This window comes from Perognathus longimembris, chromosome 23 (genome assembly GCF_023159225.1).
Source record: "Perognathus longimembris pacificus isolate PPM17 chromosome 23, ASM2315922v1, whole genome shotgun sequence".
NCBI lineage: Eukaryota > Metazoa > Chordata > Mammalia > Rodentia > Heteromyidae > Perognathus > Perognathus longimembris.
The window spans coordinates 32,511,819-32,537,113 of NC_063183.1; the positions used below are offsets into that span (position 1 = coordinate 32,511,819).

The window sequence follows — 25,295 nt, forward strand, 5'->3', positions numbered from 1 at the left end:
ACAGAGGAGGGACTGGGAGTCAGAGTCCTTTATTGGCTTAGACTGGCTCTGAAGGCCCCGCCTGACGGATCTGGGGATGTCCTCTCCGATGGCAGGTCTGGCGGGGGCCACCTGGTCCAGCACCTGGCCTGCCGCCAGCCAGGGCCAAGTCTGCAGCCAGGGGGCGGCGGGGAGGCACCCTGGAGTAGGACCTCCGAGGACCCCTCACTGCCCTTCGGTGCTGGACCGCGGGGGGTGACGTGGGGAGGCGCCGGCAGGAGTCACTGGAGCGGGCCTCGAGGGGCAGGGCCTGAGGGCATGGTCACTCCTTATGCAGGCACCACACCAGGGTCGTGCCCACCGCCGTCATGGTCAGCACACGGAAGCCCCTGCGCTCCAGCTTGTCCAGGACGATGCGAGGCGGGTCATTGACAAAGTACTCAGAGCTGCAAAGACGTCAGGTGGTGGGGACGCGACAGAGCAGCCTCCCCCCCCCCCCCCCCATTTGAGCATCAGCCACTTGGGCCCTGAGCACAGGGGGCTCAGGAGACCAGGGCCCCTTCCATGCTGTCCGCAGCCCTGGGGCTACAGGGCTAGCTCCTGCTGGCTCCTGGCATAAGGGAATGCTTATTTGTTCCTTCTTTCAGTTTTGTTTTTCCACCTAGCGTGGGGCTTGAACTCGGGGCCTGGGCACTGTCCTGAGCTTTTGTGCTCAAGGCTAGCGCTCTACCGCTTTGAGCCACAGCGCCACTTCTGGTTTCCTGGTGGTTAATTGAAGACGAGAGTCTCATGGACTTTCCTGCCAGGGCTGGCCTCAAACCGCAGCCCTCCTATCTCAGCCTCCTGGGTATTATGGGTGTGAGCCACTGGTACCCAGCTGCTTTCAGGTTTAATTGGTGCTGAAATGCCATGAAACAGAGGGGCCTGAGCACAAAACCTGGAACTCTTTTTGGAGGAAGAGGGAGGTAGTGCCGATATTTGAACTTAGGACTTCATGCTTAATAATAGGCAGGCAGCCTTCTTTCCTTTTCAGATAGGGTCTTGGCGTTTCTGTTCAAAGTTAGCCTCAGACCTCTAGCCTAGGATTTGGGGTGTAGTCCATCAAGCCTGGCCCAAGCCAGACATCTGAGGCAAATGCATTGTGTGAGCATCCCGGTGTTGGCTCTGCCCTCCGCCCCCGACCCAGGGGTCTGGGATATGTTCATCCCCCTCGACCCCTTGCATGTGAACTGGGACCAGCCATTCTCTCCCACCACTGGCTAGGAAGGTCAAGGGAGCAGTTACGGTCTCAGTGTGGACATGGAGGTGGTGTGCTGGATGGAGAGAATGGCTGAGTGCCAGGCAGGGAGCTGGTGTCCTGCAGCGTCTGGGGCTGAGCTTTGTTTCTCTGCCCTTTAATGTGGAGACTTCTCTGCTGGTCTTGATTGGTGGGCTTAGTGCTGAGGGGAGAGGCCGGGGGCGCCGTCAGCTAGGGAGTCTTCCCCACGGGGCTGCCTGGCCTGGGCCACCCCAGTGAGGGTGCCTCCTGGAGAACCACCTCGGGGTCCTGGGAGTGGGGGCGGGGCCGGTGCAGGTGGGCCTGTGCCCTAGGGCAGGAGGGAGGGGTCCCGGAAGCCTCACTCACAAGTTATTTCCAAGGACGTTTCTCTTTGAGGCCCCCAGATGCTTCATCAGCTCCGGATCCGAGTACTCATTGCCCACCATGGTGGGGCCTATCTCCTGCAAGGTAAGCCGCGGGCGCTGCTGGGCATGGGGAGGGAGCCCTTGGGCCCCCCTGACCCCCTCCCCCAGCAGAGGACATGACATTCAGGAGGAGAGAGAGTCAAGGCCAGCCCGGCTACACAGTGACACCTGTCTAAAAAAAAACCCGGGGCTGGGAGGGTGGCCTAGTGGTAGAGTGCTTGCCTTGTAGAGGTGAAGCCCTGGGTTCGATTCCCCAGCACCACATATACAGAAAAGGCCAGAAGCGGCGCTGTGGCTCAGGTGGCAGAGTGCTAGCCTTGAGCGGGAAGAAGCCAGGGGCAGTGCTCAGGCCCTGAGTCCAAGGCCCAGGACTGGCCAAAAAAAAAAAACCCCAAAACCCCAAACCCCGAAAGTCAAAACCAGCAGAGCTTTATCCCGGATCCACACGGCTGCGCAGACACCTTGGTTGGGAGCTACTTGGGGGGACGGAGGGTCAAGTAGAACAGCCCAGTGCGGGGCGCTGAGTCCACAGCCCCTCGGGGCCCCGCCAAGCGCCGGGCTGCGCACCGCGGGCACGGGACGGGACGGGACGGCTGCAGGGCCCGGCGGGGTGGGCGGCCGCCCAGCGTCCCCCCGGCGTCCCGGGCTCCCCGCGCCGCTCCCGCCCAGACCCGCCTCCCGAGCCCTGCCTGTTCCCCGGCCCGGGACGGGGTTCCCCGCCCCCCCCCCGCCACCTTCCCGCGTGGGGCCCCGCCCCGTCCCGGGCGCCCCCCCCCCGCGGCCCCCGCGGCCGGGCAGGAACGCTCACCACGCGGCTCTGCGTGGTGATGAGCACGTAGGGCATGGTCGGTGCGTCCCGTCCCGTGACTCCGCGGTCTGGAGCCGTGGCGCGGCGGCGGCCAAAATGGGGAGCGCGGGGCGTGGCGAGCCCCGCCCCCGCCCCTGACCACGCCCCCCCGCTCCGCCCCCCCGCCCCCGCGGCGCGCTGGACCCCGGCCCGGGCGGGCGGTGGGGAGGGGGGTGCACTGGAGTGGGGGGCGTAGGGGGGAGGAGGCAGGGGAGCGGGGGGGGGGCCGCAGGGGGCTCAGGGGTCAGGGTTCGCGCCCTCTCCACCCCCCCCCCCCGCACTCCACCCCCATGGAGGCCGAGGGCCGTGGCGGACATCACTGAACCTCCGCCTTGGTCCCCGCGGGGCTCGACCGCGGGCCGCCCGGGCTCCTCGGCTCCCCCCGCCTGGCCCCGCGACCGACCCGGTGCAGCCAGGCCGACCGCAGAGTCCCGCCCGGCGCCTGCCAGGGAAGATCCGCAGAGGCCGCGGCCCGCGACGCTGAGGCAGGGTTGCGAGTTCAAGGCTAGGCCGGAGAGTATCCATAGCCCCAGGGCTACCTCGGTAACCGCCACGAGCACACTAAAAGTTTATGGGAGGTGAGCACAGTGGAGATGACAGTAATGGAACAGGGGGAGGGAAAAGCAAATCCAGCCCCGTGCGGGGGAGCAGGTGGGAAATCCCAGCCCTGGGAGGAGAGTCGGGAGGATGGAGATGCTGGGGGGGGGGGGGGAATGCAGTAACCTTACTCGCTTATATTAAGCTCACAAGTATGTAGAACTAAACAATATACCGAGAATACAAACTGCCACATAACCCAAGTGGAGAAACCATTGCCACCTTAGGACCTACCGATTTGAGAGCTGCGGTTCCCGTCGCCCTGAACCGGTCTGCATGGGGCTCGGAGTCGCCAAAGCTCTTGTGTCACGGCAGAGTCATCAGCCTCACGGAAGGATCTGCACAGGGGAGGCGCCGGCAGGAGGAGTGTGAGTTCCAGGCCAGTGTGGGCCACACAGCCAGACCCCGTCTCAAACACACACGCTTTACCTTGGCTTACAGTGAGCAAGTCTTCACTCCAAGATCGGGCAGCTCCTTTGGGCAGCCGGGCATCACCAAAGACAAAGGGGGTCTCCAGTGCCCTGGAGCTCAGCCCTAAAGACTAGAGACCTCCCACGAGGACCCGCACCTCCCAGAAGTGCCACCCTCCTGGGGAAGAATGCAAGCCCTGGCTGACATGGGCCACGCGGTCAGCAGAAGCTAAAGGACTGCTAAGCAGTGCTTTATAAAGCAGGGACCTCCTGTGTGTATCTCGAATCTAGATGCGCTCCACGATCCCCTGGTCATTCTAGAGGCCTGCAGGCAAAGGGTGATGGAGATTACATTCTTAGTCCTGGCCTCTCTGTGACCTGTTACGGGGTCCAGGGGAGGTATCCCAAGTGGGACTCAAAGCCACGTCCCTTCAGAGTCCACCACGCAGAGACAGTCTCAAGCAAAAAGATGGACTCATTGGGGAAGCAAAAAGTGAACTGACCGGCCAGGGACGCAGCACAGACTCCAGAGCTGAAACCGTGACTCCCCCAACAGTCCTCAAGCTGGGGTTTATGAAGGTAAAAGCGTAGCACAGATGTAGGGGGCTGGCGCAGGGGGTAGAGCAAGCAACAAACAAAGCCATTTACAGAGGCAGAATTTTGTGGTCAGGTTGACCTAATGTTTAACTTCATTTTAACAATTGCTGCCAGGGTTCCCTAATCAAGATGGAGTCGGCTCTACTCCCCCCAGCACTGACTGCTTTTTTTGGGTCAGTTGTGGGGCTTGGCCCCGGCTTAGGTGCTGCCCTTGAGCTCTTTTGCTCAGGGCTAACACTCTACCATTGGAGCCGCAGAGCCACTTGTGACTTTCTAGTGATTAATTGGAGATAAGAGTCTCATAGACTTTCCTACCTTGGCTGGTTTTGAACCATGGTCCTCAGATTTCAGCCTCCTAAGGAGCTAGGATGAGCCACGGGCACCAGCCCAAGCCCCTTTTTATCAACCAAGTTTTAGGTAGCATCTTCCTTTATGCCTTGGCAGGTAGGTCTAGGGTGTGCTGCTCCTGCCGGGAACAACAGACATGCGCAGCTCCCGCCAGCCATTGGGCTTCCCTGGCGGTTGGGATAGCAGCAGGTTAGCACTGCCCATGCCCAGTCATTGGTTGAGACAGAGTCTTTGCAAACGTTTGTGCCCCAACTGCCTTGCCTATCATGGTGCCCACGCCCCATCCCCCGTGCAGCCAGATTCCAGGCTTGAGTCACCTCATCTGATGCCCCCCCCCACGCTTTTGAGACTGGGTCTTGTTAGGTTGTCTGGGCTGGCCTGGATTCAGTGGTCTTTCCTGTGGGTGGTGCATGTCCTGTAAGCCCAGCTACTTAGAGGGCACAGATGGGAAGACTGTGGTTAAATCCCACGTGGGCAAAAACCAAGAGACTCTATCTGAAAAGTAACTAAAGCAAAAAAGGGCTGGGAGTGTGGCTCAGGTGGTAGAGCATCCACCTAGCTACTGTGAGGCTCTGAGTTCAATCCCAGGTCCCCCCCCCCCCCAAGAAAAAAGAGAGAAAAAAAGGAAGAAAGAACACAAAAGTAGGGAATGGTAAACATAATATCCAGGGAGCTGAGAGAGAAATGGATGGGGTGGGGTAGACTCCAGGACTTGTCTTTTTATTTTTTTTAACTACACCAGTAGGTAGGTAGGTCTATTTTAATGTTTCTTTATACAGTTACTTGGACCTGAAGAGTGGGGAAGGCCACCACTTGAAGGCATTCCATACGAGACTTGTCAGGCCTCTAGGCAGAGGTCAAGCAGGTGTCTTGGGCCTGGTGTGTGCTGTGCTCACGGATCACAGCACAGGCCGCCTCTCAGATACCAAGATTTTATTGCATTTGCAAGACTGCTGTAGATGAGGCATAAGATAGAGACCTCCAGCCGGAGCAAGGCACGCCTGCCACTGCCCCGGGGCAGCCTCAAGGCTGCCAGATAACATCTTTAATATCCACGAGGAAATGAAGTGTCTTGCTTGGGCCGCACATCTCTCCTACGAGCACAGAAATTCTGTGACAGAGCATCTTCTCTCCCTCCTCCAGTCTTTTGTTTTCAATTTATCTTTAGTCTTTAAATTACCAGGTATTAGATGTACAAAGGAGATTGATTCATTGTGTCACCTGTACACAGGTCAGGTATACAATGTATCCCTTACACTTCCATCACCCCCCCCCCCATTCCTCCTTCTTTAAATGCTTTCATCAGGTTTCATCGTTCTATTCTCATACATGCAAATAAACTACCCTGATTATACCCATCCTCCTCCACCCTCTTAGTTAAGACTCCTCTCCCACTCGGGTACCCACTCCTCCAACAGCTGGATTGACTTTCCTGTCATGCTTTCTTGTTTATCAAGTGTACCCAGGTTGTCTACAGTTTTTTCTTGCTCAGTATAACCATAATGTTTTCTTTTCCTTTTTTTTTTTTTTTTGTTGCCAGTCCTGGGCCTTGAACTCAGGGCCTGAGTCCTGGCTCCTTTTTGCTCAAGGCTACACTCTGTCTCTTGAGCCACAGAACCACTTCTGGCTGTTTTCTATATATGTGGTGCTGGGGAATTGAACCCAGGGCTTCATGTATACGAGGCGAGCGCTCTCCCACTAGGCCATGTTCCCAGCCTCCTTTTTTCTTTTTTTTTTTTTTTTTTGGTGCTGGTCTTGGGGCTTGAACTCTAGGCCTGGGCTGTCGCTGAACTTTTGTGCTTAAGGCTAGTGTTCCACCAGATGATTCACAGCTCCACTTATGGCTTTGAGTGATTAACTGGAGGTAAGAATTTCATGGACTTTCCTGCCCAGGCTGCTGAAATACTCCGATCTTGGCTTCCTGAGTAGCTAGGATTACAGGCTTATGTCTCCGTTCCACTATCCGGCTGATCAGTAGCGTCCGTTGAGTTCCCTCCCAGGCTGGGCCGCTCTCCCCCCGAGCTGGGCAGGGCCCGGTGAGCAGGACGGCAGGGGAGTCCAGGGCTGCGATCCGGTCCTGGCCGCAGTCCTGTGGGTACACAAGTCACAATGCAAACAGATGCAAACAGTTACAGTGCGGGGAGGAGCGAAGGCAGAGAGGTTGGCTCTCCAAGCCGGGCTTGGGGCTCAGGGAGTGCGAAAGGAGGGCTTTTTTGGTCTTTGAAACCAAAGTTCCTTTCTTTTGCGGTGTGTGGGTGCTGGGGCTCGAACTCAGGACCTCGGGCTGTAGCTCTTTTTGTTTTTATTTCCATCCCGGGCCTTGGACTCGGGGCCTGAGCGCCGTCCCAGGCTTCCTTTTGCTCAAGGCCGGCGCTCGAGCCCCGGGCGCCCCCTCTGGCTTTCCTGTGGACGTGGTGCTGGGGTGGGGAGCCCGGGGCTGCCCGCGTGGGGCGAGCTCGTGGCCGAGGCCTGGCTCCCGGCGCCCCGGCCCCGGCCCGCCGCCGCTGGGGCTCCGCCTCGGGCACGACCTCGCTGCTCGGAGCGGCTCCCAACGGCGTCCTCCGGGCGGGCTGGTGTGGCCGGAGGAGGAGGAGGGACCTCGGCGGGCCCCACGCGGCGTCCTGGAGCCGGGGCGCGGGGCTCCCGGGCTCCCGCTCTCCCGCGGGCTCCGGGCTCCGGCCCCGCCCCCCGGCGACGCGGCCCCGCCCCCTGACGACGCGGCGCGGTCATCACCGTGCGTCTCCTGGCGTCGCGCGAGGCGCCGCCTGGTGACGTCGGCTCATTGACAGCGCGCGGCGGCGGCGGCTGCCATGGTGGCTGGCGGCAGGGTGAGCGTCCGCGCTGTCTCCGGCCGGCCGGGGCGGCCGCGAGGGGCGGGCGCCGGGGAGCCCGGGAGCTGGCAGCCGGGGCGGCGCGCTCGTCGTCCGCAGTGCGGCGGGGCCGAGGTGGCGTCGAGGCCCGGGAGGCGCGGGGGCCGGCGGGGCGGGCGGGCGGGAGGCGCGGGGGCCGGGGGTCGGGGCCGCGTGGGGCGGCGGTCCGGTGTGGGCCGCGGGGAGCTCGGGGCGGCGCGCCCCCCTCACCCGCCCCCCCGCCCGGTGCAGGTGCGCCATGTCTAGCCTGGGGGTCCTGGGCGGCGCCCGCGCCCGCGCCGGCCTGGGGCTGTTGCTGGGCGCCGCCGCGGGCCTCGGCGTCCTGTGCCTCCTCTACGGTCAGCGGTGGAGACGGAGCCAGCGCCACGGCCGGAACCAGAGCCTGCCCAACGCCCTGCACCTCGCGCCGACGCCCGAGTCCGGACGCCAGGGTGAGTGAGTCCGAGGAGGCCGGGGTCACCGCTGACTGGTAGCCTGGTGTCGGGCCGGCCCGCGGCGGAGCCTGCGGGAGGTGGCGGCGGTGCTTCTCACGTGTTTGGACGCCCCTGCCCCTGTAACTGCGGGACCGCACACAGGAGGAAAACGGCGCGCTTCCACTTTCAGTCCGGGCCACAGTGACGCGGTGGGCACTAAAGAAAAGGGCTTGCACGGTGTTGGAGGGCTGCTTTGTGCTCAAGGCTGGCACCCTACCACTTGAGCCACAGCGCCACTTCCAGCGTTTTCTGTGTATGTGGTGCTGGGGAATCGAACCCAGGGCTTCATGCATGCTAGGCAAGCACTCTACCGCTAAGCCACATTCCCCCCCCTCCCGCCTTTAATCGTTATGAGAAAACAGATTCAGAAGGATTCTGTACCACAGCAACTGGCATGGCTGGGCCTTGTCACCTGGTCCAGTGTCGTCTCCACTGTGAACGCTGAGGGCACACACAAGGCAGCCCCGGCTGCAGGGCGCTGTGCTTTTTTCCAAACACCTTCAGGTTCACTTGTTTGATCAAATCATCTAGGGCTTGTTCAAACCATTCCTCTTAGATCATCTTACTCCATTGTTAACTGTAAACCAGTGTGTTCTCTAGCTACCCTGGTTAGGAGTTTCGGAAGATTCTTCCCAGTTAATTATCCCTGATTGCCACAAGCTGTTAGTTTTTTTTTTATAACGGTGGTCACATGGTGTGGCAGGTATGTGTTCATTTGTAACTTTTTAGAAGTGGTCTAAGGGAGGTTAGGGAAGAGTGGCTACATTTCCATCTACTTGCTCTACATTCTTGACCACTGTTGGGAATATACTGTGTTTGGGCCTAGGTTAGCCTAGCTCTCCTTGTCACTGAGGGGGTTATGCTGTGTGCTCTGTGTTCTTGCCCCCGCTTTGCATTCTGCATTTCCTGATAGAGCACATAGAGGCCAGTTCAGGTTGGATGGGTGATGAGCTCTGGGGTCTGACTGGGCTTTTTCCAGTGTTGCTGCTTTTCTCCTTTCCTGTCCCTGATAGCGTCAGATGAAGCTCTCAAGAGAAGTGGAGTTCCTTTACTACTTGTGAAGGGGGATCAGGGTTGGACTGAATTGATGGGTTCAAGCTTATAGTCTTAGCCACTCTTCCCCAACCTGGGTTTGATTCCTCAGCACCACATATATAGAAAAAGCCAGAAGGGGCGCTGTGGCTCAAATGGTTGAATGCTAGCCTTAAGCAAAAAGAAGACAGGGATAATGTTCAGGCCCCGAGTCCAAGGCCCCAGGACTGGCAACAACAACAACAACAAAAGGTGGAAATGGACCTGTGACTCAAGTGGTAGAGTGCTAGCCTTGAACACGAAAGTTCAGGGACAGTTAAGGCCTTTAGTTCAAGATCTGGGACCAACACACACACATACACATACGAAAGTGAGTGCCCTGTTTTGCTTTGCTGTTGATCCTAACAGCCGGTTTGGGTGCTCTAATGTCAGTACAGGTTTTCCATTTACTCCAGAGTAGCTCTCTTGCCTTCGAGGCGCCGCACCCTTGCAAGCCTTTTACATTATCTGTAGTGTGCAGCATTACTTCAGGGCCGTACAGGAAACAGTTCTTAGTTGTTGTTTTTTTTCTGGTTACTTGGAACTTGTTATCATGAATTGTGCTCTGAAAGTACTGTATCTGAGCCTCAAGTTTTTCTCTGTAAATTGAACTCCATTGAGAAAGGAGTATTCTAGAATTCCCCAGTGTATCTCATGGTGTCCTTGTCTCCTGTCCCCGTTTCCTTCCCTCAGTGGTGCGGCTGCGAGCCGTCCCCGGGGAAGCTGGAGATGCGGCCGTGCTGCCCAGCCTCCCACAGGAAGCGCAGGAGAAGGCGCTGGACCGCCTGGACTTCGTGCTGACCAGTCTGGTGGCGCTGCGGCGGGAGGTGGAGGAGCTGAGGAGCAGCCTCCAAGGGCTGGCTGGGGAGATTGTTGGGGAGTTGCGGTGAGTAATGCGGCCGCCGCTCCTCCCCCTGCCCCCACCTCCCTCTCCTAATGCTTTCCCCACCGTTTGAGGCTTTGCTGTCTTTAAGAAGACGAGGGGCGGGTTGGGAACGTGGCTTAGCGGTAGAGTGCTTGCCTAGCATGCACAAAGCCCTGGGTTCGATTCCTCAGCACCACTATACAGAAAACGGCCAGAAGTGGCGCTGTGGGTCAAGTGCTAGCTAGAGTGCTAGCCTTGAGCAAAAAGAAGCCAGGGTCAGTGTTCAAGCCCTGGGTTCAAGCCCCAGGACTGGCAAAAAAAAAAAAAAAGTGTGTGTGTGTATACACTAGGGCTTGAACTCAGGCCTGGTGCTCAGGGATAGAGTTCTATCGCTTGAGCCATAGCTCCACTTTCAGCTTCTTTTGTCAGGTAATTGGAGAGGACTCTCAGGGACTTTTGTGCCTGTGCTGGCTTCGAACTGCCGTCTTTGTATCTCAGCCTCTTGATTACCCAGCCCCCGGCTCAAGCCAGATTTATGGTTTCTAACCTAGCGTTGGAGGCAGCTGTTGTTTCCTCGTCTTCCCCGTCTTGTTGGTCTGTTTCACCAGACGGCACTCCTTGTTCTGCCCAATCTAGTCGCCCGGCTATCCATGCCCTGGAGGCGCTTGGTGCGCTCCTGAGGGTAGAGACCAGAGTTGGCTCCTTCAGCGAAGGGGAAGAGTGGGAGTGAGGGGAGAGACAAGCTGATGCAGCCTGTTTTCCAGGTCACAAATGGAAGAGCACCAGCGAGCGACTCGGCGGCGCAGGTTCCCATTTGCCCGGGAGAGGAGCGACTCCACCGGCTCCAGCTCCATCTACTTCACGGCCTCCTCAGGAGCCGCGCTCACAGACGCGGAGAGCGAGGGCGGGTGAGTCCCTGCCGCCGCAGCCGGCTGCGGTGGCCAAGGTATTATTTTTCAGTGGAAAATGTAAACTAAGCTGCTGTAAATACTTATCGGAGATCAGGGTGTGAGTAAATCAGTTGAAGTAACTCCGTTTACGTCACTCAGACTGACAGACACGTGAACAATGCTGCATGTATTATTTTCCAAGTCAGTTTTGTTCATTGTTCTGCTTTTGAAAAGAAAGCCTCGTGCATAGGCCAGCCTGGCTTTTTTTGTCCGTCACGGGGGTTGAACTCCACTGTTCTGAGCTGTTTTGCTCAAGGCTAGCATTTTGCCACATTGAGCTACAGCGCCACTTCTGGTTTTCTGGTAATTAATTTGAGATAAAGAGTTTCACTGCCTTTCCTGCCCAGTCTGGCTTTGAACCGTGATCCTCAGATCTCGGCCTCTCGAGTAGCTGGGATTATAGGTGTGAGCCACCAGCGACCAGCCCGCAGCCTGGCTTTCAACTCATCCTGTACCTAGCCTGCTCATAAACTCACGTTCCTGTAGTTATAGTCTCTCTAAGGAAAGACAGTTATGAGGCAACAAATCCGACTTTCATGGGATATGATGAGAACATGCACGATGTCAGCTTTTCGCTGGGTGCATCTGGGCTGTTTGCACACTTGGCTGTTGTGAATAGTGGATGTTCAGGTGTCTGTACCGTATCCTGACTTGTAATGATCTGGGTAGAAGGATGGTATGGCTGAGTCATAGGGAAGGTGTAGGATTAGTTTTTTGAGGAGCCTCAAAAGTGCCTTCTTTCAGAGTAGTTGCACTAGTTTACATTCCCACCAGGAGTGCAGTAGGGTTCCTTTTCCTCTACATCCCTGCCAGTATTTATTGTTCAAATTCACGATGTTGGCTAATCTAGTTGGGGTGAGATGGAATCTCAGTTGTTTTGATTTGTATTTCCTGTATGACCAGGGATGGTAAACATTTTCTTCATGTGTTTGCCATTCTTCTTCGGAAGTCTTTCTCTAGCTCCTTTGCCCATTTATTGATTGGTGTATTCGTTTGGGGGTGGGCTTGAATTTTGAGCTCCTTGCATTTTGTATATTAGGCCTTTGTCAGATGTATTGCTGATAAAGTTCTTCTCCCAGTCTGTTGACTGTCGTTTGACTTTAGTAACTGTGTCCTTCACTGTGCAGAAACTTTATTTTAATATAATCCCACTTGTCAGGTCTCCTATCTGCAGTGCCCGAGACTTTTTTTTGGTCCAGTCCCAGGATTGAACTCAGGGCCTGCGCACTGTCCCTGGCTTCCTTTTGCTCAAGGCCAGCGCTCTACCACTTGAACCACAACACCACTTTGGGCTTTTTCTGTTTAAGTGGTGCTGAGGAATCGAACCCAGGGAGGGCTTCATGCCTGCTAGGCAAGCACTCTACCACTAAGCCACATTCCCAGACACCACCACCCCCCCGACTTAAAAACAATTATTATAAAAGTGATACCCAGAAGGGTTTCAATTACATAAATCAGGTAAGGAGTACATTTGTTTTTGGAGCATGTCACCTCTGCTCTCGCTCTCCGAGTCCTTATGACTTTTTTCCAAAAAGTCCTTGCCTACGCCTGTAAGTTCTAATGTTTCACCTACCCCACCTTGCAATAGTTTCAAAGTTTCTTGTCTGGTGCTAAAGACTCTGATGCACTTTGAGTTGATGCTGGTGTACGGTGACAAGCAGGTTTATTTTCCACGTATGGATGCAGCTTTCCCAACACCAATCATTGAAGTGGCTTTCTCACTGTGCATTTTTGTCAAATATTAGATATTTGTCAAATATCAGATAACTTTAAGTGTATGGCTTTATTTCTGTGTCTTCTGGTCTGTTCTGTTGATCTTTGGGCCTGTTTTTGTGTTAGTACCAAACAGTTTTTGTTATTGTAACTCTGTAGTGGAGCTTGAGGAATTGTGATACTACCCACACTGCTCTTTTTTTTTTTTTTTTTGCCTAGAATTGCTTTGGCTATTCAAGGTCTTTTGTTGTGGCATTTGAATTTTTGGATTGTTTTTGCTATCTTAATAAAAATGATATTGGGATTTTGATGGATAGTGTGTTAAACTTGTAGATCACCTTTGACAGTATGGCCGTTTTCACAATATTAATTCCACCTATCCATGGACATAAGGTGTTTCCATTTCCTGACATTGTTTTGGGCATCTTTCTCCAGATTTTTGTAGTTTTTACTTCCTTGGTTAGGTGTATTTTTTTTTTTTTTTTTTGCCAGTCCTGGGCCTTGAACTCAGGGCCTGAGCACTGTCCCTGACTTCTTTTTGCTCAAGGCTAGCACTCTGCCACTTGAGCCACAGCGCCACTTCTGGCCGTTTTCTATATATGTGGTGCTGAGGAATTGAACCCAGGGCCTCATGTATACGAGGCAAGCACTCTCCCACTAGGCCATATTCTCAGCCCTATTTTTTTTTTTTTGAGGCTACTACAATGGAATTGTTCTCCTGCTTTCCCTCTCTATACATTGTTGATATACAAAAAGTCTACCAAGCTGGGTGCCGGTGACCCATGTCTATAATCCTAGCTACTCAGGAGGCTGAGATTTTAGGATTATGGTTCCAAGCTAACCTAAGCAGAAAAGTTCCCATGAGACTCTTATCTCCACTTAACCACTCAAAAACTGGAAATGGCGCTGTGGCTCAAGTGGTAGAGTGTTAGCCTTGAGCAAAAGAAGCCAGGGAAAGTACCAGGCCCTGAGTTCGAGCCTCAGGACTGGCAAAAAAAAAAAAAAGAAGAAGAAGAAAAAAACCTAGCAGAAACCGTCACTTCTTCATACAATTCAGCTAGAGCTTTGGACCCGAGGCACTTCCTTAGGTTATATTTGAGGGGTGGGCAAAGGCAAGATTACCATTTAATGTATCTGGATGTCAAAGCAGTATAAAGTAATAGCAGATAGCGGAGAAGTTGTACAAGTTGTAGATTCAGCCAGGTATCATGGCGCACGTTTGTAATCCCCACCCTGGGTAGTGGAGGCAGGGGGATCGAGTGTTCACTGGCACTGCTCACGTCGCTTGCTTGGTCTTAAGAGGCTGCTAGGAGTGTGTGTGTGTGTGTGGGGGGGGTCAGCCAGCTGTGATGGCTAAAGGTTGGCTCGTGTTCCTAATTATAGCTCCAGCAGGCGCAGCCCATGACCAAGCCCGTGGCACTAATGCTGGTGGTGCAAGAGTGCGCTTGCCCGCTGCTATCTGGGGCAGTGGCCGTGGGTAGTTACCTCACTTGGTCTTGATAGCTGCCATGTAGGTCAAGGGGGAATTGTGGGAGGAGGCCATTTGGGTGGAGGGGCCGGGGGTGCTTCTTTGGGGTGAGGGGAGAGGCATGGCGGGCTGGCCCCCGGAAGCTGTGGGGTGGCTGAGTTCTCAGGTTGCCTGTGGCAGGGGCAGAACCACTGCACAGCCGTGCCCAGCGAGCTTGCCTTTCCCTCTGCCCTGCATGCCTGCAGGGTGTGCAGGCCAGTGATGGGAGGGAGGACACACAGGGGCCCCTGGGAAAGCCAGAGCCCAGGCTACTCTGCCAGGAGGATCCGCATGGGGTTCTGGGACCTTTTCACTGCTCAGCACCCCCACCCGTCCCTACCCCCCTCCCTGCCTCTCAGGGCCAGGTCATCCCAGGCCACCTCGAGTGTCCAGGCTCAGCCCCTCTGATGGGGTCTGGGAGAAGGCACGCAGTGGGGCAGCTCTGTCTTGGGCTCTGGGAACTCTGTGTTCCTCTTGATTGCAGGTATGTCCCAAGGGCCTTTTCAAAAGCACCTGCTTGTCCCTGATCTTAACTGCCTAGGGCTCCTAGATCAAACAGTTCCTCCCTCCTAGGTGGGTGTCTGCTAGCTGGGAAAGGTGGAAAGGGAGAGGGTGGCGCAAGAACTCTCTCAAGTCTCACAAGCCAGCTCTTGTGGGGTGCGGGGCGAAGTCCTCCCATGCTCTCCTCCCATGCCCGCCTGGCTGGAACCTTGGCCTCCCGGGGCTCCTAGCTCGCTCTCCTCTGCGAGGCCCCTCCTCACCTCTGTGGCTCCTCTGGCCACGTAGACTCTGACCTTTTGCCTTGGGGGTATGACACCAGAAGGCTCTGTCCTCCTGGCTCAGCCCCAGCAGGGCGAGGGCACTGCTCCCTCCCCCGGCACGCTAGAGGCAGAGCGGGAGATGCAATCTGAGGAGACTAGCTCCGCACCCCATGAGCCACTTGCCCCTTTATCTGGGGCCTGACTAGCCACGGAGGGTCTGCCCTCTTCCTCTGGGCAGTGCTGTCCAGCCTCAGACTCAGGGGGTGTCTAGGGTGTCCCTGCATGAAATCTTAGGCCACCATCTCCTGTTCTTTTAAATTTCTAAACTTTACTGCAAATTGCTACGTAACAAATGCACGTGGCCAAGCTCCCTAAAAGCAAAGTGAGCCGAAGGTGGTTTCAAATACCAGTACAAGTTCTTGTTGAAGGTCCAGGAGGAAGCAGCTTAACCCATGCATGCATGACCTGGGGCCCAGTCTGGGTGCGGCTGGCTCCTCCTCTCCAGCTCTCCGGCCCAGGATCTCTGCCTGTCTCGCATTGACTTCGGCCCTCATCTCTCCTTGCCTTAGCTCTGCCTCCTGGAGCCCACCTGCATCTCCATCCTGAGAGCAGGAAGGCCTACCTGAACAACCCCAACTTCTTCTCTGTGCCAAGGGCCATTTGGGTATTTATAACGTCATTTATAGGCCATACAAGATTAATTATTAATACACACGGAGCCGGGAAGCACACATCTGTCCCGTCACATACCAGGTGGCTTTGCAGGCCTTCCGTGGCACATGGGTCAGAGGTTCCTCACCCTTCAGATGTAGGCACACTGCTTTTCCACCCGCTCTGGGTAGCTCCGGGGCATCTGTTTTTGGCCCTCCAAGGCCTCCCTTGTCTCCCGAGTTCTTAAGAAAAGCCCCCGTCACCTGCTGGTGGACGTAGGTCAGCGGGAAGCTGGGTTTCCTCTCCAGTGTGTACATTGTGGTGGAGGCGTCCTAGTTCCCACCCAGAGACAAGCCCCAGAGACATCTTCCCGTGTATTCTGTTGGCTGCTCTTCTGCTTCCGGTTCTCCAGTGACAGGATGACAGGTCACAGCTGTTACCTCCTGTGCTGGTGTGGCCAGATGCCTTTGGCGGGTGATTATTAAAACCATAGCCTGGGCTGGGAATATGGCCTAGTGGTAGAGTGCTCGCCTCGTATACATGAAGCCCTGGGTTCAATTCCTCAGCACCACATATATAGAAAAGGCCAGAAGTGGCACTGTGGCTCAAGAGGTAGAGTGTTAGCCTTGAGCACAAAGAGGCCAGGGACAGTGCTCAGGCCCTGAGTTCAAGGCCCAGGACTGGCCAAAAAAAAAACCCCAAACAAACAAAAAACCATAGCCTCTGAGCTTATGAGATCAGCTCCATCTTACGTGTGTGTGTACATGAACATGTGTATGTATATAGGGAGGCTTGAAGAGTCTCATGAGGGCTGGGAATATGGCCTAGTGGCAAGAGTGCTTGCCTCGTATACATGAGGCCCTGAGTTCAATTCCCCAGCACCACATATACAGAAAACGGCCAGAAGTGGCGCTGTGGCTCAAGTGGCAGAGTGCTAGCCTTGAGCAAAAAGAAGCCAGGGACAGTGCTCAGGCCCTGAGTCCAAGCGCCAGGACTGGCCAAAAAAAGAAAGAAGTCTTATGAACTTTTGTATCCAGGCTGGCTTTGAACCATGATCACCGTCTTTTAGCCTCATGAGTACCTAGGATCAAGGCGTGAGTTACCAGCACCTGGCTGGTATCTGTATCCTTAAGGCTCTCAAAAAAAAAAAAACAACCAATCTTTTTGCTATGAAGGTGATGTACAGAGGGATTACAGTTATACAAGTCAGGTAAAGGCCACATTTCGTTTTGGATAATGTTACCCCTTCCCTCGCTCTCTCGTTTTCCCTCCCGTCTCCACTTACCCTTTGTCTCTCCATTTCTGCTCCACCTCTTGCCCTCCCAAAGACAGATAAACCAACAAACAAGACAAAAAAAAGAAAATGAAAAGAGCCTGTTTCCATTCCCTGGAGTTAATTTCGATCACTAGTGTTCTGCACTGTGCCTTTGTGTCCGCCCTGAGCACCGCTGCTTGCTCTCCCTGTGTGTGAATGCCTCAGAGCCCAGCACACCTCAAACCTAGCACAGATGAGAGAAAATGAGGGCTGTTGGTCCCTCTGAGCTTGACTTACCTGACTTGTCCTAGGTCCATCTATTTCTCTGCATGATACATTATTTCTGATGGCAGTGTGCTGTGGCAGGGCATCTGGGCTGTTTCTACCACTTAAGTACTGAGTGAACACGGAGGTGCAGGTGTCTATCATATCCGGCTCTTGATGCTCAGGGGAGATGCCCAGGAGTGGTGTGGCGGGTACGGGAAGGTCCAGGTTTCGTTTTGTGAGGAACCTCCAGAGTGCTGTCCAGAGTGGCTGTACCCGTTCACATTCCCGCCAGCAGTGCACTGGGGTTCCTTTCTCCCCACACCCCCACCGGCATTCGTTTAAATTCTTGATGTTGGCCAATCTAACTGGGGTAAGGTGGAATCTGTGTTGATTTGTATTTCCTTTATGGCCAGGGATGATGAGCAGTTCCTTTTTTGGGGAGAGGGGGCTGTTCTCTTACTCTGTGAAGTCTTTTCTCAGCTCCTCTGCCCATTTAATGACCGGCTTATTAGCTATGGGAAGGGTTAGTTTTTTTCTTTTTTTGTCAGTCCTGGGGCTTGAACTCTGGACCTGAGCACTGTTCCTGGCTTTTTTGTTCAAGGCTAGCACTCTGCCACCTGAACTCAGCGTCACTTCTGGCTTTTTCTATATATGTGGTGCTGAGGAATCAAACCCAGCGTTTCACGTATGCGAGGCGAGCACTCTTAGCACTCTTGCCACTAGGCCATATTCCCAGCCTGGGGTTAGTTTCTTGAGCTCCTTGTATATACTGGATATTAGGCCTCTGTCAGATGTATTGCTGGTAAAGTTCTAATCCCATTCTGCTGTCTTTCTAGTTTAGTAACTATGTCCTTTGCAGTGCAGAATGTTTTTAGTGTGATGTAATTCCACCTGACAAGTCTCTCCTAACTGCTGTGCCTCTGGGACTCTTTTCTACTTATACCTATGAGTTCTAGTGTTTCTCTTACACTTTGCTGCTGTAATTTCAGTTTCAGGTCTGACAGTGAGGTCTTTGATCCACTTTGAGTTGATACTTGGGTTCTTCTTTTGTTGTTGTTGCAGTATCGGGGATTGAACCTAGGGTATTGGGAGGATAGGCAAGAGCTACTAGGTATACTGCTAGCCAGAAACACAGAGCGTGTTAGTACTGGGATTTGAACTCAACATCATGCTTGTTAGGCGCTCTGCTACTTGAGTTCCACACCCACTGTCTTTTTTTTGGGTGTGTGTTGGGGTACTAGGGCTTGATGAAGGTTGGCTCTCTGCCACTTGACTAACATCCCTAGTTCTGGATTTTTGGTGGTATTTGGAGGTACCTCTTGGGTTTATCTACTTGATTTCTGAGTTGACTGATCCTGAGATCTCAGCCTTCTGAGTACCTAGGTTTACAGACATGAGCCACCAACACCAAGTTCTTTTTGTTTTGCTTTTGGTTGTTTGTGGGGCTTGAAGTAGGACTGGGCACTGTCTCTGAGCTCTTTTGCTCAAGGCTGGTGCTCTACCACTTTGAGCCACAGCTCTACTTCGTTTTCTGGTGGTTAACTGGTGCTGAATCTCTCTTGGTGGGTGATGATGGCTCACACCTGTAATCCTAGCTTCTCAGAAGGCTGTGATCGGAAGATCATGGTTCAAAGCCAGCCCTGGCAGCAAAGTCTGTGAGACTCACCTCCAGTTAACCACCAAGAACAAGTGGCAGTGTGGCTCAAGTGGTAGAGTGCTAGCCTTGAGCTGAAGAGCTCAGGGACAGTGCCAAGGCCCATGATGAAGGAAGGAAGGAATCTCACAGGGACTTTCCTGCCTGGGCTGGCTTTGAACTGTGATCCTCAGATCTCAGCCTCGAGTAGCTGGGATTACGGATGTGAGCCACTGGTGCCCAGTCCTTTTTCCTTTTTTGAAGTATCTCACAATAAAGCCCAGGTTGGTCTTAAATCCGTAATCCTGTCCTTCCTCCTGAATGCCTGGTTTATTATATACCACCACCATGCCTAGCTAAACATTTACATTCTTGTTGAAACAGTCATACATTGAAAGGAAAAAGTGTTATTCTGTCCTTAAGATCAACTTAAGTCAACTGCCAACATTAATGCATCTTTCTAGGCTTTTTTTTTTTTTTTGTCTTTTCTTTTTTTGGCAGTGGGGATTGAACCCAGGATGCTCGTAGTTGCCACAGGAATCTCTCTCTTGAAGACAAGGGTTTTTGTTGGGTGTCCTGGACAATCGGGGCTTTGGCTGGAGGTTCCTGTCTGTAACCCTGCCATTTCCAATCCTCTGCCAGTTACACCACTGCCAACGCGGAGTCTGACTACGAGCGCGACTCTGACAAGGAGAGCGAGGATGAGGAGGACGAGGCGAGCTGTGAGACGGTGAGGCTGGGGAGGAAAGACTCTTTGGAGCTGGCGGCGGAGGCGGCGTCCACAGCGGTGTCGGGCTCGCCGGAGGCGGGAGATGCCCCTGGCCTGGAGGAGGTGCGGCCGCTCCTGCAGCAGGCGGATGAGCTGCACCGGGGCGGCGCGCAGAGCAAGCTCGAGGGCTTCCAGCTGCTGCTCAACAACAAGCTGGCGGTGAGGCTGCTCCCCCTCCCCACCACCCCCTCCTGCCTGGCGCCCCCTCCCTCTCGGGAAGGAAGTGGGATGAGACGGTGGGCTCTGTGTGTCTCTAGACCCCCGGGCTTGCGAGGGGCGCATTGGCGTCAGCCCCCAGAGCTTTGTTCACCTGCCCTACTGGAACGTTCTGTCACGGTGAGCCCCGCGGCAGTCAGCCAAGCACTCCGCCGGGCGAACAGTGCAGGTCCCCCTCCCCGGACTTCCAGTTGTTGCTTTTGGTGGACAGCCTCGCTGCTGGGCTGGGGAAGCGGCCTCGGGCGCGGTCTTAGCTCTTTGCTCAAGGCTAGAGCTCCAGCCATGCTCCCAGCTTCTTGTGGTGAATTGCGGGCAAGTCTCAGAGCCGTCCTGCCCGGGCTGGCTTTGAACTGTGCCCGTCAGAGCTCAGCCTCCTGAGTAGGGAGGAGCGTCGGTGTGAGCCATCGGCATACGGCCCGTTCCACACTCGTGTGTGCTCGCACGCATGGCACACCGTACTTGCACGGAGTCTGGGTGAGACCCCTTAGCCGCTTGCGCCCCACCTCCAGAAGTTGCGAGTTTTTCCATGCATCTGGCAGGCATGTCTGCCACGCCGCCTCTCGGAGGAGTTGACCTTTCCTCCCCGCAGCTAGGACGGAATGTCCTCAGCCTGCGTGGTGCAAGCTTCCGGCCCCGGCTGCCGCTGGGGCGCAGGAAGGCTGTGCGCTGGATTGGCCTGGTGTCGGTTGCAGCACTGGTGCAGGGCGAGGGGCAGGCGGCCTCGTTCCCGCCGCTGAGGGCCGCGCCTTTGTTTGGTCTGCAGTACGGAAGCCATCAGGACTTCCTGTGGCGCCTGGCGCGGGCCTACAGCGACATGTGTGAGCTCACGGATGAGGCGAGCGAGAAGAAGTCATTCGCCCTCGGTGGTAAGTACTCGGGGCTGAGGACCCCCCCCCCCCCGCCATGCAGCTGGGCGGCGTGGCCATTCTCCTCCTGGCACGGTGGAATGCTCGCCTGTGATGTGCTGGGCCTGGTTGGGCTCCAGTGCTGACGGAAGAGCAGCAGCAGTCGGCTTCTCTGCGCGCCTCCGTCACACGGGGCCATGTGTCCTCCTCGTGCCTTAGGAGGACTGGTCTTTACTCACTACCCAGCCAGGTAGAGCCCGCTTCTGGAACACGGGGGCTCTGGTCCAGTTATAGAGCCTGCATGGCGGTGTTCTGATGGACAAGCATTTGGGGCGACTGCTGTCACCTCTCCCGTCGCTGTCGTGGAGGGTGGGTGGGTCTGGTTAGGCCTGGCCTCATCTGTCATATGCCCGGGGAACCTCGGTACTTAAAAACAACCCTGCCTAGACACAGCAAAAAAGCTAGCCTGGAGCGTGGCTAAGGAGGTGGAGCACTTGGCCACGAGCAAGTAAAGGGAGTGTGTGCAGCTCTGAGTTCGAGCCCTCGGACCAGCACCAAAGAATCTCCGCAGTACAGAGCGCTGCCCGGGCTCCGAGGGCGCCATGCCAAGCGCGCGGATTGGCCACTCTGCGCTTTGGAACTAGGCGGTAGTTGAGAACATTCTGAGAACTCGAGGACATTCCCCCAACTGAGTGTTTTGTGGGCACCCAGTAAGGTTGCTGGTGAGGGGACTGCCTGCTGCCTCATGGGGGCGGAGGAGAGAAGGACCTGGAAGCTTTTGGGTGCTGGTAGTTTTGGTCATGTTGGTGTCAGGCAAGAAGGCCATTCACTATGGGGGGGAGGTGGGTGGCGGGCGTGGCAGTGGACCTGGCCACAGAGGATGCGCTGAAGGAGACGGCAGTGGGGCCGTTTGCGTGGCTGAAGCTCTGGCAGGCTCCATTTCCCAGGGATCAGGAATTGTCCACAAGACGACAGGTTTTCTGGAGACAGTGACTCCTCCCCCGTGGCGGGATGGCTAGCTGCAGCTCCCTGGTGGGCATCGTGGGGCGTGACTCCAGTCATCAAGCAGCCGTGTGTGCAAACAGCGGCTCCTCTGGCCTCAGACTGCAGCTCCTGACTCACCAGAATCCTGGCGTGCGCAGAGTGCACTCGGTGGCATGGTCACTGCCTAGCGCGCCAGGGGCTGGGCTCCAGCCTTAGCACATGAAGGGAGCTGGGGCTTAAAGAACTTTATCATGAGCTGGACACCTCTCCCCAAGAAAAACCAGGGGTGTCTAAAACTTCATTCACTCTCAGTAGTAAACATCTGTCCAGATGCTCCAGAGTAGTTCGCAGGTGGATAGCTGCTGTAGGTTTCTTTATATTAGGTGACCGTGAAGAGTGAGGTGGCGTACGGCTGTAATCTCAGCGTTTGGAAGGTGAAGTCAGTCGCTAACGACAGGGACGCACACAGGCTCACAACCCATTCGTAGGGAAGGTCTTGGGTGCGAGTGGTGCACGCCCGCAGTCCTCGCTGCTCAAGGAGCCCGAGAGTCAGTGTGACGCCAGCAGGGCAGGAAAGCCCGGGAGACGCTTAGGGCCACTTAGCCACCCCGAGCCCGAGGTGCAGCGTGCCGGCCTTCAGCCATAATAAAGCTTGAAGGACGGGGCTCGGACCCAAGCTCAAGCCCCGGGACCAGCCAAGGACAAGCAGTAGCTTTCGGCCACGCTTCCAGGAAATGGGAGCGCACATCAACGTGGGGCCTTCCTTCTCCTTCCAGGCAAAGAAGCCGCCGAGGCTGCTCTGGAGAAGGGGGACGAGAGCGCGGAAAGCCACCAGTGGTAAGCAGCCGCCCGGGAGCACCATGGGAGCACGGGGCGGGCGAGCAGAGCCCACTTCCTCACTAACCTTTGGTTAGAAGCATTTGCTGGGGATCAGGCGGCGCTCCGGTTCCCCCACACCTCGTCCTCCCCATCCATCCTAGCGAGGAGCACAGGAGCACAGGCTCCCTGCGGGCTGAGGGGCTCCCCTGCCCCAGCTGTGGCCTCTGGCTAGTGACCTGCGCGTCCTTGCTTTGCATGGGGGAAGGGAAAGCCAGCCGGGAGGTGGCGCGTCCTCCCAGACCCTGCTTCTGTGCCTTAGTCTTAGTGTCCCCCCATCAGCCTCAGGGCGGGGACCATCTCAGTAGCTTATCAGTTGCTGGAACTTTCTCTGCAAGGCCGCTTCCCCAGGGGGCAGGTTACGTCCCCAGGGAGACCACCTTCCCTTGCCATCTCTCAGCTATTCCCAGGAGCCGCGGTTTCAGGAAACCGTGGAAATAAAGCTCTAGAAGTGTCCGAGACAAGTGTCCCTAAGATTCTAGCAAACAACCCGGGAAGGCAGTCTTTGCTTTGCTTCTAGGAAATGGTAGTGGTAAAGCACGGTAAGGTTTTGGTTTGCCAAGTAGTTTGCTGCTTAGCTGCGCTCCCGGTCCTTTAAACATGATTTTTAGATAGGACTTGTGAGTTTGTGTGAGCTGACCCTGAACTCTTTGTTCTCCTGCCTCAGTCTCCCAAGTAGTTGCAATTTAAAGACCACCATGTCCGTGCTTTTTAAGGGGTGCTGGGGAGGGAGCTAGGCAAGTGCTACGCCCTAACAGGGCTTCATTTATGAAGACAGACTTCAGGAAGGGGGCTCACTGGTGCCCCAGCAGGGAGGATATGGAGGAGGCTCTTGTTTCCTGGAGCGTCCCGTCCCGTCCCGGCTCTCGCGGTTGGATGTGGACTAGCCCGGTGCCCTGCTGCTGGAGCCACACACCTCTGCATTGCCAGTTTCCACCACAGCTGTGGCGGTTAGGGGGAGAGGGGTGTTTGGACTGAGACCGGGTCTGTGAGTAGGGGGAGGACGCCCCAGTCCCCGCCCCCAGCAGGCTGCCGCTCCCCCTGTAGGTATGCAGTGCTTTGTGGCCAGCTGGCTGAGCATGAGAGCATCCAGCGGCGCATCCAGAGTGGCTTTAGCTTCAAGGTGAGCCCCACACCTGCTCCTCCTCCGTCTCGCCGAGAATGGCTTTCCCGCGGCCTCTGCACCTGTTCCGAGAAGCCGCTCTCACGTGGCTTTTCTTTTCCCGCAGGAGCACGTTGACAAAGCCATTGCTCTGCAGCCAGAGAGCGCCCGAGCTCACTTCCTTCTTGGCAGGTGGTGCTATCAGGTGAGACACAACACCGGCCTGACACAATGACCCTCCCTGAACTCGTGATCCTCACCCTCCTGTTAGGACTGAAGGGAGGCAATACTATGTCCAGCTATGGTTCTTACGAACTTTCACCTTTCCGTGGCAGGTCTCCCACTTAAGCTGGCTAGAAAAAAAAACGGCCACGGCCTTGTTTGAAAGCCCTCTTGCTGCCACAGTGCAGGACGCCCTGCAGAGCTTCCTAAAGGTACTGGGGGACAGGAGGGCGGGCAGAAAACCAATGTAGATCCCTGGACTCACTGAAGCAGTTGCGGTCTGAGCCTCATACTAAATTGGTTCCTCCAGGCTGAAGAACTACAGCCAGGATTCTCCAAAGCAGGAAGAGTGTATATTTCTAAGGTAAACACGCAAGTATCCATGGCATCTCACAAACTCTGGTGCTGGGAGTGAGACCCAGCACCTTTGAAATGCTCCAGGCATGCTGCCGCTGAGCTTCCATGCTGGGGGCACCCAGGGTCTCCCTCCTGATGCGTCACTGTCCTCTCTCCTCAGTGCTATAGGGAATTAGGGAAAAACACGGAAGCTAGAAGGTGGATGAAGCTGGCCTTGGAGCTGCCCAATGTCACTAATGAGGTAAGATTTCCTTTCAAGAAGGAAGGCTCTCAGCTAGGTAGCCGGATGGCCTTGCACACAATCCTCCCGGGTTCTAACACGGGCTCACCCCCATGCTAGGCCGGGCTATCTGAGGAAACTAACAACTGTGTGCTTGTTTTTTTTTGCCAGTCCTGGGGCTTGAACTCAAGAGCCTGAGCACTCTACCACTTGAGCCACAGTGCCACTTCTGGCCTTTTCTATATGCGTGGTGCTGAGGGCTTCTTGAATGTGAGGTACTCTACCACTAGGCCACATTCCCAGCCCAGAAACTAATGGTTGTAGATCAACTGTTCAGGAACCAAAGGACCTTTTTTAGGTATCAGTGAGTTAGAAAAGGGCTAGCTTCAATTTTAAGTATTAGATTTGTTCTCTTTGTCTTCCCTAGGATTCAGCTTTCCAGAAGGACCTGGAAGAACTGCAAGTAATTTTAGGAGAATAATCACGTTTCAATGGCCTTCATGACTCAAGTGGCCTTCATGACAAGGGGCCACGTCTTAAAGGGGGAAAAAAAAAATCAAAGCTTTATTCGGTAGACCTTGCTGAGATCAGGAAACCAAGCGGACTGCTTCAAGCAGTGTCCTGATCCTTGTCTACTACGCTACCCACTACTTCCCTGACCTGTCTCTCGTCCATCAATTAACTTTTTCTAATCTCTTACCTAAAACTGGGGAAGCACGGCTCAAGTTTCTTCTGTTTTTCCCCTTAACTGAATTTTTGAAAAATCAAGACTTAATCACTGTCCTAGGTTTAAGTGTGGGTACAGGCCGCAGATGAGAGACAGTGTCAGATAGGCACTGACATTTGTGTGTGTTTCTGTAACTAAATCCTAGAATCACACTACTGGGGCAAAAAGCCAGAGGCCAGAGCAGCTGTGGCCCCGATCTGGCGCAGGGGGTGGACCACTTAAGGTCTAGAAGCTTTTGGAATGACAGCAATGGGTTTGAGATACTGTGAAACAGTGATCTGAAGAGGTACCTCGAATATATTTTGGTATAAGATATATTTGAAATAAAACCAGATTTGATTGTAAGTATATTCTCTATTCATTTAATCTGTCACTGTGGTGCAGACATGAAAGAGAGTAAGGTATGCTCTCTAAAAACCTCAAGTTTCTTATTTGGTCAGAAGCTTGGGACTAGCTAGGACTATAGTCTTGCTTTTAAAACAAAGCTCTATCACACTGAT

The 25,295-nt window shown here is 55.1% G+C and overlaps 2 protein-coding genes across 2 annotated transcripts; one reads left to right on the top strand and one right to left on the bottom strand.

The window, feature by feature from the left end:
* Positions 1-14: 14 nt before the first annotated feature.
* Positions 15-2,545, bottom strand: Gchfr (GTP cyclohydrolase I feedback regulator). Its single transcript, XM_048332544.1, has 3 exons — positions 2,471-2,545; positions 1,604-1,698; positions 15-425 (listed from the first exon to the last, which is right to left on the bottom strand). Exons 1-3 carry the CDS (start codon positions 2,504-2,506, stop codon positions 302-304), a joined length of 255 nt encoding a protein of 84 aa, XP_048188501.1. The 5' UTR covers positions 2,507-2,545; the 3' UTR covers positions 15-301.
* A 4,661-nt stretch (positions 2,546-7,206) lies between these two features.
* Rmdn3 (regulator of microtubule dynamics 3) lies at positions 7,207-25,218 on the top strand. The gene is made up of 13 exons (XM_048332533.1): positions 7,207-7,289; positions 7,563-7,762; positions 9,569-9,761; positions 10,505-10,648; positions 19,120-19,405; positions 20,226-20,328; positions 22,068-22,128; positions 23,215-23,290; positions 23,397-23,474; positions 23,605-23,703; positions 23,802-23,855; positions 24,009-24,089; positions 24,496-25,218. The coding sequence occupies exons 2-13, from the start codon at positions 7,570-7,572 to the stop codon at positions 24,547-24,549; spliced, it is 1,422 nt and encodes a 473-aa protein (XP_048188490.1). The 5' UTR covers positions 7,207-7,289; positions 7,563-7,569; the 3' UTR covers positions 24,550-25,218.
* Positions 25,219-25,295: the final 77 nt, after the last annotated feature.

What these genes read in the sequence shown, in the direction of transcription:
- Gchfr (XM_048332544.1), bottom strand. Translation starts at nt 2,506, where the DNA reads ATGCCCTACGTGCTCATCACCACGCAGAGCCGCGTG. An exon ending in TCACCACGCAGAGCCGCGTG is followed by an intron (nt 1,699 to 2,470) that starts GTGAGCGTTCCT and finishes CTTACCTTGCAG; the next exon opens with GAGATAGGCCCCACCATGGT. An exon ending in AACGTCCTTGGAAATAACTT is followed by an intron (nt 426 to 1,603) that starts GTGAGTGAGGCT and finishes ACGTCTTTGCAG; the next exon opens with CTCTGAGTACTTTGTCAATG.
- Rmdn3 (XM_048332533.1), top strand. Translation starts at nt 7,570, where the DNA reads ATGTCTAGCCTGGGGGTCCTGGGCGGCGCCCGCGCCCGCGCCGGCCTG. An exon ending in GACGCGGAGAGCGAGGGCGG is followed by an intron (nt 10,649 to 19,119) that starts GTGAGTCCCTGC and finishes ATCCTCTGCCAG; the next exon opens with TTACACCACTGCCAACGCGG. An exon ending in GAAGTCATTCGCCCTCGGTG is followed by an intron (nt 20,329 to 22,067) that starts GTAAGTACTCGG and finishes TTCTCCTTCCAG; the next exon opens with GCAAAGAAGCCGCCGAGGCT.